General features: G+C 37.4%; 1 protein-coding gene across 5 annotated transcripts in view; it reads left to right on the top strand.

Annotated features, from left to right (window-relative positions):
• The window catches only part of LOC149079833 (uncharacterized), a 110,603-nt gene that overhangs the window by 74,732 nt on the left and 17,524 nt on the right, over positions 1-18,347 (top strand). For 2 of the 5 annotated variants that reach the window (XM_089240322.1, XM_089240328.1), the window contains exons 2-4: positions 6,763-6,821; positions 11,174-11,467; positions 16,045-16,188. In XM_089240322.1, coding sequence (XP_089096448.1) covers positions 6,763-6,821; positions 11,174-11,467; positions 16,045-16,188 — 497 coding nt within the window. Of the gene's footprint in view, positions 1-6,762; positions 6,822-10,701; positions 11,075-11,152; positions 11,468-16,044; positions 16,189-18,347 lie in introns of those variants that run through there. The other 3 variants (XM_089240326.1, XM_089240323.1, XM_089240327.1) reach the window with 3 other exon arrangements.

The raw sequence follows: 18,347 nt of genomic DNA, 5'->3' as shown, positions 1-18,347 counted from the left end.
CGGAGATGTAGCGCTGGCTTTTTAAAGTACCGGCAATGCGTACTAGAGGAGTGCGAGAGTGATATCCAATACCGCCCCATACCATAATACCCGGTGCAGGACCAGTGTGGCGGTGCATAACGCAGCTGTTCAGCATCCTCTCTCCACGGTGTCTCCAGACTCGAATCCGACCATCGTGGTGTTGCAGACAGAAGCGTGGCTCGTCAGTAAAGACAATTTCATTCCATTGTGCCGTCCACATCCTTCTTTCATCGCACCATTGGCGGCAGAGACGTCTGTGGTTCTGCGTCAAGGGTAGACGAAGCAATGGACGTCTTGCGGACAGACCACTCTGCTGCAAACGGCGTCAAATGGTACGCGCAGACACTGGATGATGCGGTACAGACTGAATGTGCTGTGCTATGGTTCGTGATGTGGCTGAGCGATCCGTCACTGCCATACGCACAATACGCCTGTCATCACGTGAAGTGGTGCACTGAGGTGGATGCGATCGAACACGTCGGTCCCTCCTGCATCCAACGATCACATATCCGCATTACAGTTGTTTGGTTTCGTCCAACACGACTACCGATTTCCCTGAAAGATAATCCACAATCTCGGTAGGCCACTATCCTTCCTCTGTCGAACTCGGATACTTGATCGAAAGATGATCGCTGTTTTCTACGAGGCATAATTGATCGTTTTTTTGAAAAAACCACAAGAAAAACACAATTGCCGTACTTCAAATCGTCGAAATCTCCAAGCCTTAAATAGCGCTTTGAAGTGGCGCCACAGGCGCGCGTGATGTGCGTCTGCGCTGAAATTCTAATCATTTGCATATCTCACCTCCGCTAATGCATGTTGTAAATTTCATTTTATTTGCATGCTTCCTTCAGGGTGTTGCATTTACGGTGGCCAGCAGTGTATTTGAAAGTTTATTCCCTTCAGAAAAATCACTGTTAAATTAAACACCCTTCAAAAATATCATTGTTGAAATCGCGAATTCTTCAATATAAAGATCATTCTGTCACTCGTCAAAGTAATACTTGTTAAATTCAGCATTGTTCAAAAACATCACTGTTAAATTCGGAATTTCTTAAGAAATACTATTGTTATATACTGCATTCAACAGAATTCTTGGGAAACAATTTTTATATTCAGTATTCTTCGAAAACACATCATTGTTACATGCAGTTTTTCCAGTGGTATATTCACATTCAGCATTCTTCGAAAAAGAGTTGAAAGATCTCTCACAAGTTATATCTCAGCATTCTCTAAAGATATAACAATTGACTTTTTCTTTCGTTAGAATTTATGAATTCATTCTAACGAGACGTAAACCCTGTCTGTTTTCCTGCTGTCACTCAATTTCATGATTAGAATTGGCAGAATGAACACGAAATCAATATCTGATTATAACGTTTGACTCGTGTCACAATAGCGGTAACCAAGCAAATATTACACGTCTCGCGTGGACCCGAAAGAAAAATCTAAGTATCAGACAAGTTTAAAGATAAGATTCTTATATGCATACGTCTACATGACCGTCTACGTGCAGTGATTGATAACGCATTGTATGTAAATCCTGCAAGTACTCGCATCGTTGCTGTCTTTCGGGTCAACAGCAACACTGTTTCCAACTTCGCACATTTCTATACGTCGTATAAACGGTCGATTTAACAGTTTCCTTTCTTTATTTATTCATCTCTCAAAAGATGCATTTCGTGCAGATGGCACTTCTATGCAAAGAAAATGGAACAATGGCTCATGTGTGAACTTTAATATAACTAATCACGGTCGCATTTGAAAAAAATAAAGAAAGCAAAATTTTGGATGATTAGACGCACAGTGTGAACCTGTCATCACTGCGAATAACGAGTTGCGGCCGTTGCTCAGCTTTGACATCAACGGGTTACTTGAGATTTGATGCATGCTGTTGGACGGGTTTGCTTCATCTGCGCACGATCTTTGATTTCCACAATGATTGTGCTCGAATAGAAGTCTTGGCACAACGTTGAAATGGGGGCGCGGTAGCCCAGGTCGATAAGATACTCGCCTAAAGCACCAAAGGATGTATAGAGATGTCACGAGTTCGATACCCGGTTCGTCTTGTCAGAAAACTTTCCGGACACAGTGGTAAAACAGAAACGGCGAACTGACCGCAGAAAAAATTGCTACCGCAGGGACCCCCATGGAAAGGTTAGCGCACCAACCTCTCGATGAGTATTAAAAAACAAGCCTGCCGTTCGGAATGGGCAATGAATTGTAGGTTCCTGTCTAATCAGCCCTCGTGTGCAGAAAATGACCGTGGTGCGACTCAAATGATCTCAACGTTGAAATGGACATTCTGAGTTCCCGGGCCATCATAACTTATCTCAGCGTCCGTTAAATAATTCCTTTCACCCACGTACAAGCAAAAAAAAAAAATAATAATAAAACTCACAGAAAGCTGATTTCACTGTTTTTACTAAGAGTGCACCCGAAAAAATCATACTTACGCGAAACGGGCTCCCTCCTTGTTTTTTACAGAAGTGCACAATTGGAAAAATCATACGTACGCAGAGCAACCAAAAAAAAAAATCATACTTATGCAAGGTCGGTTTCCCGTTCCTACCAAGTGCTATACAGTCAAAAAATCATTTACAGGGAAAATCTTTTTCCCTGTTTTCACCAGGTGCAACCGAAATATAAAAAAAAAAAACATTTTTATTGAAAGCCGGTTCCCTGTTTTTACCAGGTGCTATCAAAAACTAATATTCACGGAAAGATGGTTCCCTATTTTCACCAGGTGCAACCAAAAACTAATATTCACGGAGAGTTGGTCGCCTATTTTCAACAGGTGCAACCAAAAAGCCACACTAACTGAAAGCTGGTTCCATGTTTCCACCCAAGTGCAAGTTGGGAAAAAAAGCACATGGCAGACGGAAAGTTGGTTCTCTGTTTTTCCCAGAAAAACAATACAAGTAAAGCTGGCTCTTTATTTTATCCCAGTTTAAAAACAAAAAAATTTGATAACAATAAAATTATTTCGATTAGTTCTCATCGGAAAAATCTTGAATGGATATCTGGGGGAGAAAGATAAAACAAACAAACGCGTGAGTTTTTTGGACACGGGCCAAAAACACTTCTGGAAAGTGAGAGCCAATTTATAATGAGTTCGGTTAATTATTTTCTCCGTACAGAAGGAATGAATGGCTTCCACTAATGAGCTCTCAAATCTTTAAACGTGGATGTGACGATGACGTCTGTGTGAAGTTTGATCCTCTTTTCTCTCTCTCCTCTTTCAACTCCCACTCTTCACTTACGTATTCAATTACATACACTCAAATTTACACATACAGTATATTTATGCTTCAAAGTTTAATGAATTTTCGATATTTTTTAATTGGGATGATTAAAGACAATTCCGAATCGTAATTATCATCTCGAATTCCTCTCTGCTTGGCAAAAGAAATTGCCAAGTGTGCCGAATTTTTTTAAAGACCCTAATTTAAATCGTATTTCAAAGAAAAGGCCCAGTGTACCGACCATGTATTTTGAGACGTTTATTTCTCCCGTATTTTGAAGTAAAAAATAGCTTAGTGTCTGACGTCACTGAAGTCATCCATCTCACCTGTAGCCATTGGATATAGCATTCTGGCCAAGGCTTCTAGAATATATAAGGTTAAGTATTAGCAAGCGCGCGCTTCAGAATGAAACTGGTTTTTGACGTCACCCGATTCCTCACGTGACCCACTCAAACGGGAGCATAATGTAAAATTGTTTGTTTTTCATGAATTTTTTCGCATAGTTTTTACGCTCAGAACTTCATAATTTTTTTTGAGCGGATGCCACAAAAACCGCTTATTGTCAAAATATTTTTTTTAATTTTTAAAAAATTTATTTGATTTTTAATGAATTTTTTTCCCAACTCATGTATGCAATGTATGCAACTCATGTATGCGTCACGAGCTTCGCGCGGAGGCTTTCTGCTGCAGAAAGTGGTGGCGAATGGGGACTCTCTACATGTGAAGTACTTTTATAGGCTATGGCACCTTGTTTCGAGAATCCCCATTACGTTGCTGATATCCATTGCCTTCAAGAAGGTGAAGTTCACACCCACGTGTTTTCCTTCTTGTGAATACGTTTTGATATTTCCTCTCTCACCATCAAAATCTTTACTTTGGATTTAACCTTCCTGGATGTAAGTATAATCAATCAACCATTCTGGAATCTCTCCCCCCCCCCCCATATATCTACACTCTCCCGCAACTTGGTTCTCCCGGTATACCTTCTAATACAATAATGGCTCCGCTTCGAACATTTTCGAAATTATTCGATCGAGAGAGAATTTAATCTTGTAAAATGTGTGTGTATCGAATGAGGAAACTGGAGAGAGAAAGAGGAGGACAAAAAAAGGAACTTAATTATAATAACATCGGAAGGGAAAGAAGAGTTTTCTCCGCTCCAAGAGACAGCAAAATTGTATTTTTTCGCTTGTAGCCTTTTGTATTTTTAACATGTAGTATCTTGTTTCGGACACCATGTTGCAGTTTCCGGAAAACTTATGAAAGGAATTTGGAAGGAGAATCAGGAAAAAAAATGCAGCAACATGGCCTCGAGCCTCATCTCGAACAAAAGCTTCTGTCTGGGTAAGGAAAAATAAATGATAGAACTGTGTGTGTATATTTCGGAAGCGAGAGAACACTTTGTTTATAGAGACGTTATTCTGATAATAACACACGCACGCAGCACTTTCTTCATCCAATATTTTGACAGGAATGATGAATATCCATTTCACATTACTTTTTCTACGCCATTCGGATGATTATACACTGTATTCTAACGCGATAACGAAATTTATAATCGAAATAAATAATGGATAAATACACAGTAAAATCTTCAAACGACGACCACTAACGGGGCAGCGGAAATGTGACAGTAGTAGAGAAATTCAACGTCTCCCACAGACGCTTCCACGGCCCAAAAACGCACATTTCACTACTACTCTCTCTATTCAGACGCTATTTCTTACATCAATTGTGACGTGTTCACTTCGGCAGTACATGTGCCGAAACCTGGAACGATACCGAGCACCAAAATTGTGAATTCCCCCCTCGATTCTGACACCATTTCTTGCGTTAATCCTGAACTTTATCATTCGTGCTGACATCATTTCTTCCACTTATCTCCGTCAGATCTCGCGGAAACCCTATACGACCGCGAGACCATTCCAAGGAATCCTAGAACAGTCTCGTTGGTGGGAGAGACGCAATTTGAATTCGAATAAGTTGATTGGGGGGTGAAGCCAAGTCTCCAGCACCAAAATTCAATACCGGGCGAACAACAGTTATCTTTTCCACATCATTTCCCCTCTTTCATGTAAAAGAGGGAAAACCTTCAAAGAATTTCTGGTGATAATAACGGCGAAGAATACTGCAGTGAATACCATTACCAGAGAGAGATAGAGAGATAGAGAGAGAGAGCGGGCCCGTTATTCGCTGTTGGGGGGCCCTCTTTTGAAACAAGCCATTACCAACAATGCTTTTTGTTCTGGCTTCAGATGCGTGCGGGAAAAGGAAGGAAGGAAACACCATAGACCAAATTAAATTAGCGTTTGTCGACGACCATCAATTCTCATCATTGGAGAGAGTTTGGCATATACGTACAGAAGTGAAACATTTGGCGCGACATTTGTTATTGGATATAACGAAAAATTGTTTTCTGGGAGTGCTTAAGAAAAATGGCCAGAATGAAATGATGGTAACGGGCCCTCTGTTATAGAACGAAAGCTGTTTCTGTGATTTTGCATCGATTTAATTAAGAAAGAGTAATTAGTTTTTGGAACGAAAGTGAACCAGGACCATTTAAACTCATAGGGCGAGGTACTCTTATCCATAAGGGGGGACCCCCTCTTTCTTTCTACACGACGAGATCTGATACTCAGGGCCGTCTCAAGTGCATCATAGGCCCCCGAGCCAAGTTATTTTTCTAAGGCCCTACCTGGCAAGTTCCCGAAAAATTCAACTACTAACTTTTTTTCTGAGGTCCTACCTGGCAAGTTCCCGAAAAATTCAATTACTATTTTTTTTTCTGAGGCCCCCCGGCCGTGCGCGGGTGGGCCCATGAGTTAAGACTGCACTGCTGATACTAGGGATTTCGAGATTAAATATGTTAGTCATAAATGCTCAACCCATAGCCTGCGGGCTAAATGTGGCTATGTGTAAGCCGCATAAACATGATACGCTCACACGAGGCTGGGTAGGAGCAGACAGGGCTGTGGGGTCCCATTTTGTTCTGCTGATTTTTTTTTTGCACCATAAATGCACTGCAAACAACCGAGGCTATTTATTTCACATACATATTTGTATTCGATTAAATTAACCAGTCGTCCTCAGGGATGTGCGACAGATGCGGCTGTCATTAAATAAATCACTTTTACCGGTGATTATGCATAGTACTCAAGCGACGTTGGTAAATTTCCCTAAATTAATCACTTTTATCGTTGGTAAATTTAATAAGCGCTAATCACAGACAAAGTCCATAGATAAATAGACAAAGTAGGCCTATTTATCAAATTTGCCAACGACTCTTGGGAATTATGCATTTTTTGCCGGTAAAAATGATAAATTTATCATTTTTACCTGCTTACCAAGACGATACGATTGCTCAGTATGCAAAAAAACTGGTTATTATGTACAATAACCGGACTATCACACATTTACCGTAACATACACATTGAAATGTTGCTCAGTTTAAGTGCAGTTCAACATGAGTTAACATGTCTCTTTATCTATTTCACAGCTAAAAGTGTTTCAATTTGTGCCGAACCTGTGACGGAAAATGGACCGAGCAGTAAAAAGGTAACGAAAAATTTGCAGAAATTATGCGTGAATTATTAATAATTAATTATCATGTGTCTAAATAGGAGGCGATGACGATTAAATTTGCAAAATTTCACTTAATATCTAATTGCAATTTATGGGGATTGTTAAGTAAATTGTAAACCTTTTGTGCTAGGGAACGTAAATCGATGAAGATTTCTTGAATTAACAATTCATATCGGAATTTAATCGGATTTAAATATTCATGAACCTCTTAGGAAAATGTCGGAGAGCTCAAATTAGAGAGCTCTCGACTCGGAATATATAAATGCTATTTCGTGGTGAGTGGATATAATGCAACCACGTCGTAATGCTCAGAAAATGGGGATGATTGTTTCGTATGAAAGATGGTGTCATGGAGGGGGCTCCTGATTTTTGAGAGGACGCCAAGAAAATACTTTTAGCAGGGTTCGTTATACAGGGTGTCCCATAAATTCGTAAATAGATTGAAAACTCATACAATTGGAGTATATTTGAGTGCGTTTTGCGAAAAAGTTAATCTGACGAAGGGGATTTATTTTGGTACAGGGGCCGTTCAAGTATTACGTAAGCAAATTTTTAGCCATTTTTAACCCCCTTCCCCCCTCTTGTCAGCAAAACTCTGACCCCCCCCCGTCAGCAAAATTTCGTCATCAGCTCTGCCCCTCTGAATCCTAACGCAGAATGGTGGGATCAGAGATGTAACGGGGGAGGGGGCATAGGCATCCTCCCCCACGATCAAAACTTTATTTTTTTTAATGCAAAAAAAATTTTTTTTTTTTAAATTGAAATTTCGCAAGAAAATACCTTTATATGTTATTATAATCAATTTCTGTTAATTTCAGTGTTATTTGTGAACGCATATATATGAGGCTATGTGAACGCAAAATTTATCTTTAATAAATTCATTACGACCCATCCTCTAAGCCTAAGCCATATAATGATAAATCTCATAAAGGCCCCGGGGGGGGGGGGGGTTATCTGATGGGGTCTACCCTCCTCAAACCTAATTTTGTAAAAAAAAAATGAACTAAGCGGCACATCTACTGATCGCTTAAGTGTCCCGTGGTACAATTCCAGAACATTTATGCGACCCGTTGCACATTTTCAGATGTGAACAATGATCGCATCAACACTCAAATGACTTAATGATCACTTAAATGACCCGGGACACATTTCCGGAACGCTTAAGCGATCCGTGACACATTTCCAGAACGCTTAAGCGATCCGTGACACATTTAGAAATCCCTTGAGTGACATGTGACGTAGTTTTAGAGCACTCAAGTGGCTCTCAGTGCGGTTCTACATCACTCATGTTACCAGCGACACATTCTCAGATTATTTAAGTAATCCGCGGCATATAATTATGGATCACTTGAGTGATGCGTGGCACAGTTTTGGCGCACCGAGTAAGATGCTGTTAAAAATATTTCATATTTTCATAAAGGGTGGTTGATGACGTAAGCAAAATCCAAACCCCCCCCCCTCCCCCTTGTCATCAAAAGTCAGCAAATCGGACCGCCCCCCCCCATCGATGATGACGTAATACTTGAACGGCCCCACAGAAAAAATAGTTCAACATTTTGTAGATAGGTAGCGCTTTTTAGTGCTTTTTTTTTTAATTTACAAAAAATTAAGTATCCAAGATATGTAAAAATTTATGCCAGCATAGGATCGCGCGTATAATCGAAAACATGTGTAAAGAATGCGAAATCACTCTCAGTAGTTAAATATGATTTTTATTGATATTTTTATTAGAGCATAGTGTTTCACATGTTGAAGGTATCAACTCCCCTTAAGAAAAAATTGTACAACCGTTGGTATATCCAAGAAGTACAGGTCAAGACGTGGTCATCCTTGAAGGAATCAAATCCTTCTTGATTTGGAAAGAAGGAAGGTTATTTTTGGTCCAAACTCCAAACGTCTTTAAACGTTTTCTTAGCTTTATAATCAGGTATACCGAGTTTTATCGGTATTGTTTCGTCTTCTTATAGAAGGTAGGTTTCAGCTATATAAAAGTGCAACAAAAATATACACAAGGTGTACGGGGAGGGTAATGGCCTCGTGTGAGATGGGAACGTTCTTTTCCTATCCTGTTTATCCGGAATTTTCCTGCTCTGACGTCATTCGTTTGTGACGTCAATGAAGATACGTTTAGGAGAAGAATAAGGAGAACGATTTTTTTAGCGATTTTTGTTTCCATTTTTTTTTTTTTTTGCCTCCCCTTTTGCCGATCCTTTTATTTTCTAATCCCGTAATGTCATTTCGTTTTAACGTATGTTTCCATTTCTGGGAAAAGGTTACAGTTTTTTGTTATTTTTATCGGGGAAAAAATTTATTTGTTACTGATAAAGAAATCACATAAATTATATTATCGTTATTATTTCTAGGAAAAACTCTCTTGGGCAAATGTTATCCCGAGTTTTTTGAATAATGGATAATAAATAATAGATTACTTTATATTTTGAAAAATTTTATTATTGCGAGTTAGTAGTTAAACCTGAAAAACTAGGGTGATACCGGGCTCCAAGGAGTGTATCAAACCCTTTCAATATCAATAGAGCAATTAAAATTATGAATTCGATTTAATTTAGGTAATTTATTACAATTTATTTATTGTTATTAAAAATACAAGATATCCCATAAATTCATAAACAGTTTAAAATTTACAAAAAAAAAAAAAAATCGTATATTTGAATGTGGTTTGGGAAAAAAAAATTCTCACGAAAGAATTTTTTTATACAGAAAAACAATTTAGTTCAAATTTGTGTCGATAGGAAACTGCACGAAAGCGAATCACTGGAAATATGCAGGTCAGAATCGTATAAAATGTACGATTAACAGCGTATTGCGGAATTTTCCTGTTACTCAAGGTTTTCATTGTGTTGTGTATAAGCGTGACGAATGTTTCTGACACAGGAGAGATTGAAGAAATGTTCTCGGCCGTTCGCCAATGATTTGATTTTCATGCAGCGCTTTTTATTGACAAAAATTGCAACTAAGCCGGCCAGCATATAGATAGTTTTGGCCATCTGAAGCCACACCTACATCACCTAGGAACCCAATTTTATTACTATAATATTATCCTATTCTGAAAATAATTATTTGAAAGACATGGTATGGTACAGTATGTAGGATATAGTTTGTAGCCGTGACAGCTACTTCTAATGGTAAACCGACAGACTTTTGCAAACTTCAAATGTCATCAGTATAACTACAGTCGAATCCCGTTACAACGAACTCCAAGAGACTGGAGAAATCACTTCGTTATAACGAAATTTCTTTATAAAAGAATTTAAGGTTTTTGCATTGCTCCCATGTAACCTTTTTTTGGAGGGTCATAGCAGTGTTCGTTAAAACGGGATTCGACTGTACTTATACTGAGGCTCTCAGCAAGACCGCATGACCCTCGACCACGTCTTACGTGAGTTTTTATTTTTTTATAATTGGATAGGAAAGAAGGGTGTTCCTTTAACTAAAGGGAGGAAAAACATCCAGTACCTATAGCAAATGAATCCTCATGTAACTTCGGTAGTATAAATATGTTAGGGCCACGCGCATGCACACAGCATGTTCCTACATGTACCAATTTATTAGAAATTAGCCAAGGAAATGTTTGTACGAGTTGCAAGTACGGAAGTAGCAGGTTTCAAATGTAAAGTAAATTTTGGTAATCAAAAATTTTCAAGAAAGGGCAGCTATTAATTTAAATTGAAAACACGTCGTAATTAAGAAACAGCCGTAATTACACTTGAAAAAAAAATTCAATCATTTTTAGAGAACGAATGTAAAATTTTTAATTTGAAAATTTTTCTTTGCGAATAAATGCGAAATTTACGTATCCTCTTAATCGCGAGTTGACGCATTGATAATTTGTTCACATTGAACGTCTAAAATAGTTATCGGTCGTATCTCGAGACATTACAAGGAACTAACACGGCGATAAAATGTTAGATAAAAAAAACTTACACATGGGAATGGATTCAATTTCACCGTGAGATTATCTTAAAATGTTGCTGCAATGTCGTCGCTGTTATTCTTTCCTCTCGAGTCTTTCTTTTCCCTCGATTGACCTCGATGTTTTCGAGGTCGTAAACAAACTCTCGCTGAGACTCTCAGCAAGACCACATGACCCTCGACAACGTCTTACATGAGTTTTCATTTTTTTTAATTGGATAAGAAAGCAGGAGGAGGGTGTTGCTTTAACCGAAGGAAGGAAAAACATTCAGTACCTACAGCAAATGAATCCTCATGTAAGTGATCGGTTCCTTAGCTAATCGCAGAAAATAATCATGTTCAAACTGGTGGTAACATTGATGTTTCTGATACAGTGATGTTCATGAACAATGCAGGACGGTAACGATGGTAGCAGCCAAGATCATCATCACCATCATCGCAATGTCGATGAGGAATTGCGATTGAGAGCCATCGCTTCTGAAGTCGTGGAGAATGTGTTGCGCCGGGCGCCGCACACGGCCATGGAACGCTTCAACACCGCAGCACAACAGCAAAAACAGCAACGGCTTGGGGAACTCGAGTACCTTCGAGAGGATGAGGACGAAGAAGATGGAGACGAATTTGGTGATCTTCCACCACCGCCGAACCCTGAAGTCACGAAAACTAAATATGGCAATCAGTCATTACAGGTGAGTGCTTCTTTAGTGATGAGCCAGTGGTTCCCGACTTGATATCCGTTGACACTCGAGAAAAATCTCGGACGTGGGTCATTCAAGCCTAACGATTTCCTCTGAACCTAACGTAAAATGACATAAATTTTCTAGGAAATAGGTTTTCTTTCGGTTTTATGAAGGTTCAAAGAGAGAATGTGTTTCATGAGAAATAAGCTTTGCAAGAAGTCTGAGCTTGTAATTTCTAAAATTAAAGGCTTTTTAAAAACACGAGATAACTCGTCAATGCCAGTTAGAGCAATGCTCCTCAAACTATTTACAGCTACTATACTACCAGCAAAAAATATTCAGAAGGAAAACTGATGAGGAGATATAATTTGCGGAGCAGCAGAAAAATAGAAAAAAAAATAAATAGGAGATAATAATTTGTAGACCGGCAAAAAACGAGAAAATAAAACAGGAGAAATAATCTGCGGACAAGCAAAAAATATTCAGAAGGAAAACTGAAGGGGAGATAATAATTTGCGGACCGGCAAAAAAGAAGAAATTAAAACAGGAGAAATAATTTGCGGTCCATCAGAAAAATAATCAGAAGTAAAAATAAATAGGAAATAATAATTTGCGGACCAGCAAAAATGGAAGAAAAACTAAATAGGAGATAATAACAATAAAAAAAGGATTCTGATGGCTGGTTTCGCCTGTAGGCTACTTTAAAATGGTCTGGATAATTATGGACGCCCTGTATTTTAGAGGTTTCGAGAGTCTTAACTTCAAATATCTCTTAAGCTTAGTCACATTCTTCGAGTTCGACAAGTCTGTCCAAACAAGATATTACGAATCTGTCACCAACATTTACCTAATATTTCAGGAGTTGTCCGAAACGGATCCATGTTGGGAACCACCGGTGCATGGACGTTACCTTCATCAATCATTCCTCTCTGGCACATTTACTTTACCTTATCTTCTTTTCTTTGGCTGTGGTTTTCTTTTTTGTTGCTTTTTTTTAACTTTCGGTGGTTGGTACTATTACTATGTATTTCTCTCTATGTACAATGTAATACAAAATCATATAGCTGGGAATAAATTTACTCCCATTGAAGTTCGTAGCTCGAAAAATAATAATGTAAAATTAATGCGTTTATATAATTCGTAGAAGACGCAGGTGTTTGTTAGTGATTTGGTAAAAAAGTTACCTAATTAAATTGTGAAATAACATTTTCATATTTTTCGAGTTTTCAAATTTTGGATTAAAAATTTTATAAAATATGAATAAAAATTTAAAATATTGCTTGATCGTAAATAAAAAAAAAATGGCAACTCGTTTTCCCTCAACGGAAAAGTTAACACTGACGAAAGCAGTAATTTTTATTCAATGACAAAAATAACAAATGATGTAAAACGCATTTTAGAATTCTTTTCCTGAAATAAACGAAAGTAAAAATTTCCTTCAATAAGAAAGTTTAGTTAAAAAATTAATTTTTTTTAATACAATGATAAAAAAATAACAATGCTTTTTTTATACAAGGATAAAAGATAACAATGCATTTTGCTTAATTAAAATGTAACAGTGTCAAAAGCAACAATGTTTTTTATACAATGAAAAAGAATAACAATTCCTTTTAAAACAGCAATGTTTCTTTACACAATGACAAAAAATAACAATGCTTTTCAAAGCAACAATATTTTTTAATACACTAACAAAGAGGAAATGTCTAGAAATGCTTCAAAATAATGTTTGAAGTTACAATGGCTCGATGAAAAATCCTTAATTGAAGTAATTATAATTTCGATTAATTATACAGAAGGAGCCCAAATAAGAATAGAAATTATTTAGCAGTTATTACATATAAAATATAAAAAGCAATTTTCTATTAATAAAAAACAAACAAACAAAAAGAATTAACAACTATAATTACTGTGGAAATTTAAAATAAAATAAACTTTTATTTATATTAATTACACAGTAGTACATATACTTGAGATCCCTAAAAAATGTAACGGCACTCGAACATTTGGAGATAAAAATTGATTTCTTTCTAAAAAATTACTTTTTGATTCAATTTCATTCGCGGAACATACAAAAAAAATAAATTACTATTCTTTGATTTATTTTAAGAAATCGGAAAAAATGTAAATCCAGTTCCATTCACATACTGAAGATGAAAATAATTATAGTATTTTGGTATTTACCTTAAAAAAATTATTAATTCTCTCCCGCTTTCAATTAATACATATTTTTTTGCATAATTTCTACAATTTAATGACATTTAACGGCGGTAAAAATAATTTAATAGCGAAAACAAATAGGCTTGATAGCTTTACCTTTATTTTCACCATACAGGGTGGACCAAAAGTCTGTGACTCATTTCAAAAATAATATGTCCCGTTCTTCTTGTTTTCAACGAAATCAAAAATTGAGATTATCTCATATTAAACTGAAGAGCCAAAAAAAAAAACTGGTACAGGCATGCGTATGCAAATAAAGAGATAAGGAACCAATCAGAGTACGGCGCTGCGGTCGGCAACGCCTATATAACACAACAAGTGTCTGTTGTTAGATCGGTTACTGCTGCTACAATGGCAGGTTATCGAGATTTAAGTGAGTTTGAACGTGGTGGTTCTATCCTAAGAAATTATATAGCAGTACAATATACTCACTTCACATATTTGCCAAACGTATGCAATTTTGTGGTGAATTAAATGTTTGCTCGTTGGGATTTGCAGTGACCCTCTATTTCCCCACCGTTGGCGACTTTTCGACAAATTATACATGGTTAGCAACTTTACTAGTTTTGTGAATTTTTTTGGTTGTAATTGGCAACTTTTTACTAACTTTTGAAAATCATGAAAAATGCCTCAAAAGTACTGAAAACCATACAAAAAATGCAAAAAGTATAAACATACGAAAAGTACAAAACAAAAAATGCATTTAATTCTGAAAATCGTAACAAAAAATGCACGTAATTATAAAAAATTTAAAAAAATGCCGCCAAATTACTGAGAATCATGCAAAAATGATCTATCGCGTAAATATATTGTAATGTCATACGAAAATGAATTCCCTGATCATGAGATACACATATTACTGCAGACCTCATTCCGTTAATATATATTATATAGTGGTTGATTTTACATCAATTTTTAAATTTTTGCATTGACATTTCGCTCACACTGTACATATTGCATTGTATTCTCTCGAAAATTGAATTGGTGTCTTTATACGTTTGCATGACGAATGTCTTTTTCGGATATGAGACTTCCTCTTAAAAAATTCTTCAATAACTCTTACTAACACACACACAACGTCTTGCAAAGAAGCACTCATATTTTTCCTAATATCGTGTGCATGACCTTAAATATAAAATTTGTGTTTTAGGTTTTGGTCACAGTATTGTCGACAATTGCGACCTTCCATGTGGTGAAGGTCATCATCTATTGCGTTAGTGCCGGAGGTCATTCCGATCGTGGATTCAATTACCGTCTGTGAAAGACAAGATATTCTCAAGGCCATTAATTTGGACCTTTATACGGAATTAATAATCGCAATATTCCGTAGATTAATATATTACTTCGTATTACGTTTTTAAATTAGATATCTTTGATATACAACGATGAGTAATAAGTAATTACAGTAAAAACTTTCCACCAGGGCCATTCTCCACATTTCGGAAAGTTTCCTTAAATTTTACAAGAAGAAAATCCTACAAACACTTTACACTTAGCTCAAAAAATTATTTGATCAATTAGTATAACTTACTACGCAATCTACTGATAATTTTTGAAGCGATTTTTTTTTATTTATGTATTTTTTATTATTATTCCTTAATTTTAATGCTTTTCCTCGATGATAAACATTTTCTTTTTTGTATAAACGACATTGGAGGGAAATCACTCATTAGAATAGTAACCATTGACAGATGGCGCGGAAGTTAGAAAAACTAAAATTTAAAATCTCGGTTTTGTGATATAAATTCTGTTTTTCATTTTTCAAATGGGTCCATCAGTTTTGGGACTCTTCGTAGTTTATCCCATGACTCATCAACGGGGAGGACACACAACATCAATTATATTACCATAATTCTCAGCAATGTCCGTTTGGATGAAGTGTAAGTATCTAAAGTCGAACGCAACTTAATAATGTACTCTGTTTTCACCAATAGCATGTTTGACTCGAAATTCCTTCAGTTCTAAACATTATCATAATGAAGTCATCATGAGGTAATTGGGTTCTCATGGTTGACCCAATCGATGTCACTATCATCTTACACAGAGGCATTTCACTAACACATTCCATTAGCTGTAGCATGTCTTGCATTAGTAACCTTCTCTCCTAGAGGGGACTTTGGACCAGGGTGTACCAGGCGTTCAAAATTGGTCAGTCTCGGTTGGACGCGGGTCTTGCTTGACCGAGCTCAAATCATTAGCTCACTCCAATTCGAATAGTTTTAAGCAGGAAATGATGTCTTTACATATTCGGTGGTCACCATTAATCGCGAGTGTTGTAGCACGTATCTGAATATATGTTGTCGTGAATTCGGTATTTGAATATTTTATTTTGAATTTTAATTATGTTGTGTGTGTGTGTGTGTGTGCAGAGGTTGCCGACGATACAGATCGACACTGTGCCATCTCCGCCACGAAGCCCAACGGAGTGGCCGTCGCCGCCACCTGAAGCAGACATAAGAGAAGAAGACGATGACGAGTTGCGAGAGGATCATATTGAGCTCAGCTTTGAAGATGTAAGTATGAAAATTCATGTAAGGGTGATTATACGGTTGAGCCTCCGAGTTAACGGATTGAATGAGACCGACACCTTTTATTTGATAAATCGACGTCGAAATGAATGCAAATATACGCTCAAAGCCTTCAAAACATTCGTTAAATCGGGGTTCAACTGTAATCAAAATGACGTCAAATTTGACACTCGTGGACACTCTTCTAACCCCTCCATTTACAAGTGAATTGTGAACTCATTCGAAACCCGGTATATGTGCTGATGTGCTGTATAGATATAATATATTAATTCGAGTAAAACTCAGTCTACATGCTATACATTGACTTGAACAAAATTCGGAATGCATATGCTTTTAAGTTGACGAAGGCAGAGAATACGGGGGGGGGGGGGAAGAATAATTGAAATTAGTGCCACCAGAGGGAAATTTGTTACATACCACCTGAAATGTTGCACGTAACAGTTGATAACAGGACTTCAAGAGACATCCAAACTTTGTCAAAAGAGCAATGTGCGCCCTTTGGAGCTAATTTTTATTTTATGCAACAGTTATTTTTGTTTTTTCTGTAACATTTTCCTCATTGAGCTACATTTTGCCCTGGTGGCAGTGCTCTCAACTATTGAGCTCAACTTCGTAATTACCTTTTCAGGACTGTGCCACCAGAGGGAACACTGAGTTATATGTACACTGAGCTCCATAGACATCACTAGTGGCTAACTACCGTCAATTTATTTTTATAACTGTACTATAATGATGTTCATCAATTTTAATGATAGTCATGGACATGAATGGTTATAACCTAGAGTCATTATGTATTAATCTACATAGGGGGAAAAAATCGTTTTGCATTGGGCGTGATAAGTACAGAAAAAGAATCAGGGAAATAGGTAATAATCAATCCCGGAAATGGCCTTTCCAACGAATGGTCATTTGTTCTTTAAACTAATCTAGCTTTCGTTGAGAGATGAGAAATGACCCTATTAATCGATGATGCCGGGAAATTACCGTCGCTATCGTTCTAAATGATGAAAGGGGGAGGGGAATCAGGGCTAGAGGTCCATTTACGGCAAATGAAATGATTTATGAATTGTAAGATACTAAGAAGAATCAAATTCGATTTCCTACTTGAAACAATGACAGAATCTTCGCTAATGATCCATTAACCAGGAGGTTATAGCCCTCAAATCTGTCTCGGCCAAGAAAAAAAATAAGCGTTGTGTCGAAGAATAGTTTTGATAGCAAAATGAAAGCATTAACGCTTGGTGTTCAGTGGGAGCACTTTTAGTTTTTCCGCCAGCGGGACATATGAATTTTGCCACCATTCTCCCATTATAGTCTAATTTTCTTGACCACTCTTTCCTCGAATTCGCCACCCTTTTGCTATGACGTGCTTGGTCCCCCCCCCACTCCTGCAAGTACACCCAAGTCACTCTTTCGGTCACTCATATGGTCTCACACTTTATAAGTCAGTCTTTTAGTCATCGACGTACTTGCATACTGTTTTGGTCACTTACATACTTGCATAAGCACTAGATTACGCTTTTGGTTGTTCACTGACATAGCTCCTTGCTTTATATATCACTCTTGATTATTTACATGCTTTCACCTTCTCTAGGTCACTCACTGACCTAGTCCTTCACTCTGCAAGTCACTCTTTCGGTCATTCACATGCTTGATAACGCTCTGAATCACTCTAGCAAAAATGAAAGTCTTTGGTATACTCGCATGCTGTGGCATAGTGAAAGACGGTTCCCTCCCCCTTCACATTTATACACCCCTCCCCCCGATGAAGATAGGAGGGGAAGGGAGCCATGCTCTGAAAAAAAATAAAATAGCCTCCATTGACCAGCCGTAACTAGAACATTTAACTTGTGTAAGAACTTCATAGATCTTGCGACCTGTTTTCGTGCCATTTGACCATCGTGATTGCCATTTCTGTAACATCATTTCGCAACTTCTTCATCACCCAAGATTTCGAGAGAAATCTGTTCCTGGCCTTTTTCTATCGTTGTTTTGGCTAACAGATCAGCTGCTTCATTCCCAGTATTTCCTCTATGCGCTCTGATCCACCAGATATTGATATGTCTATTTGGCAGTAATAGGTCTATAATTTTCTTAGCCATCATTTGGCGTTATAGGGGATCTACAACCGCATATAACGGAGA

This window comes from Pholcus phalangioides, unplaced genomic scaffold (assembly GCF_987345545.1).
Source record: "Pholcus phalangioides strain wild (caught in Gottingen) unplaced genomic scaffold, Ppha-v1.0 ptg000012l_1, whole genome shotgun sequence".
Classification (NCBI taxonomy): Eukaryota; Metazoa; Arthropoda; class Arachnida; order Araneae; family Pholcidae; genus Pholcus; species Pholcus phalangioides.
The sequence above is the reverse complement of the archived record's forward strand: the minus strand, read 5'-3'. Positions and strand labels throughout refer to the sequence as shown.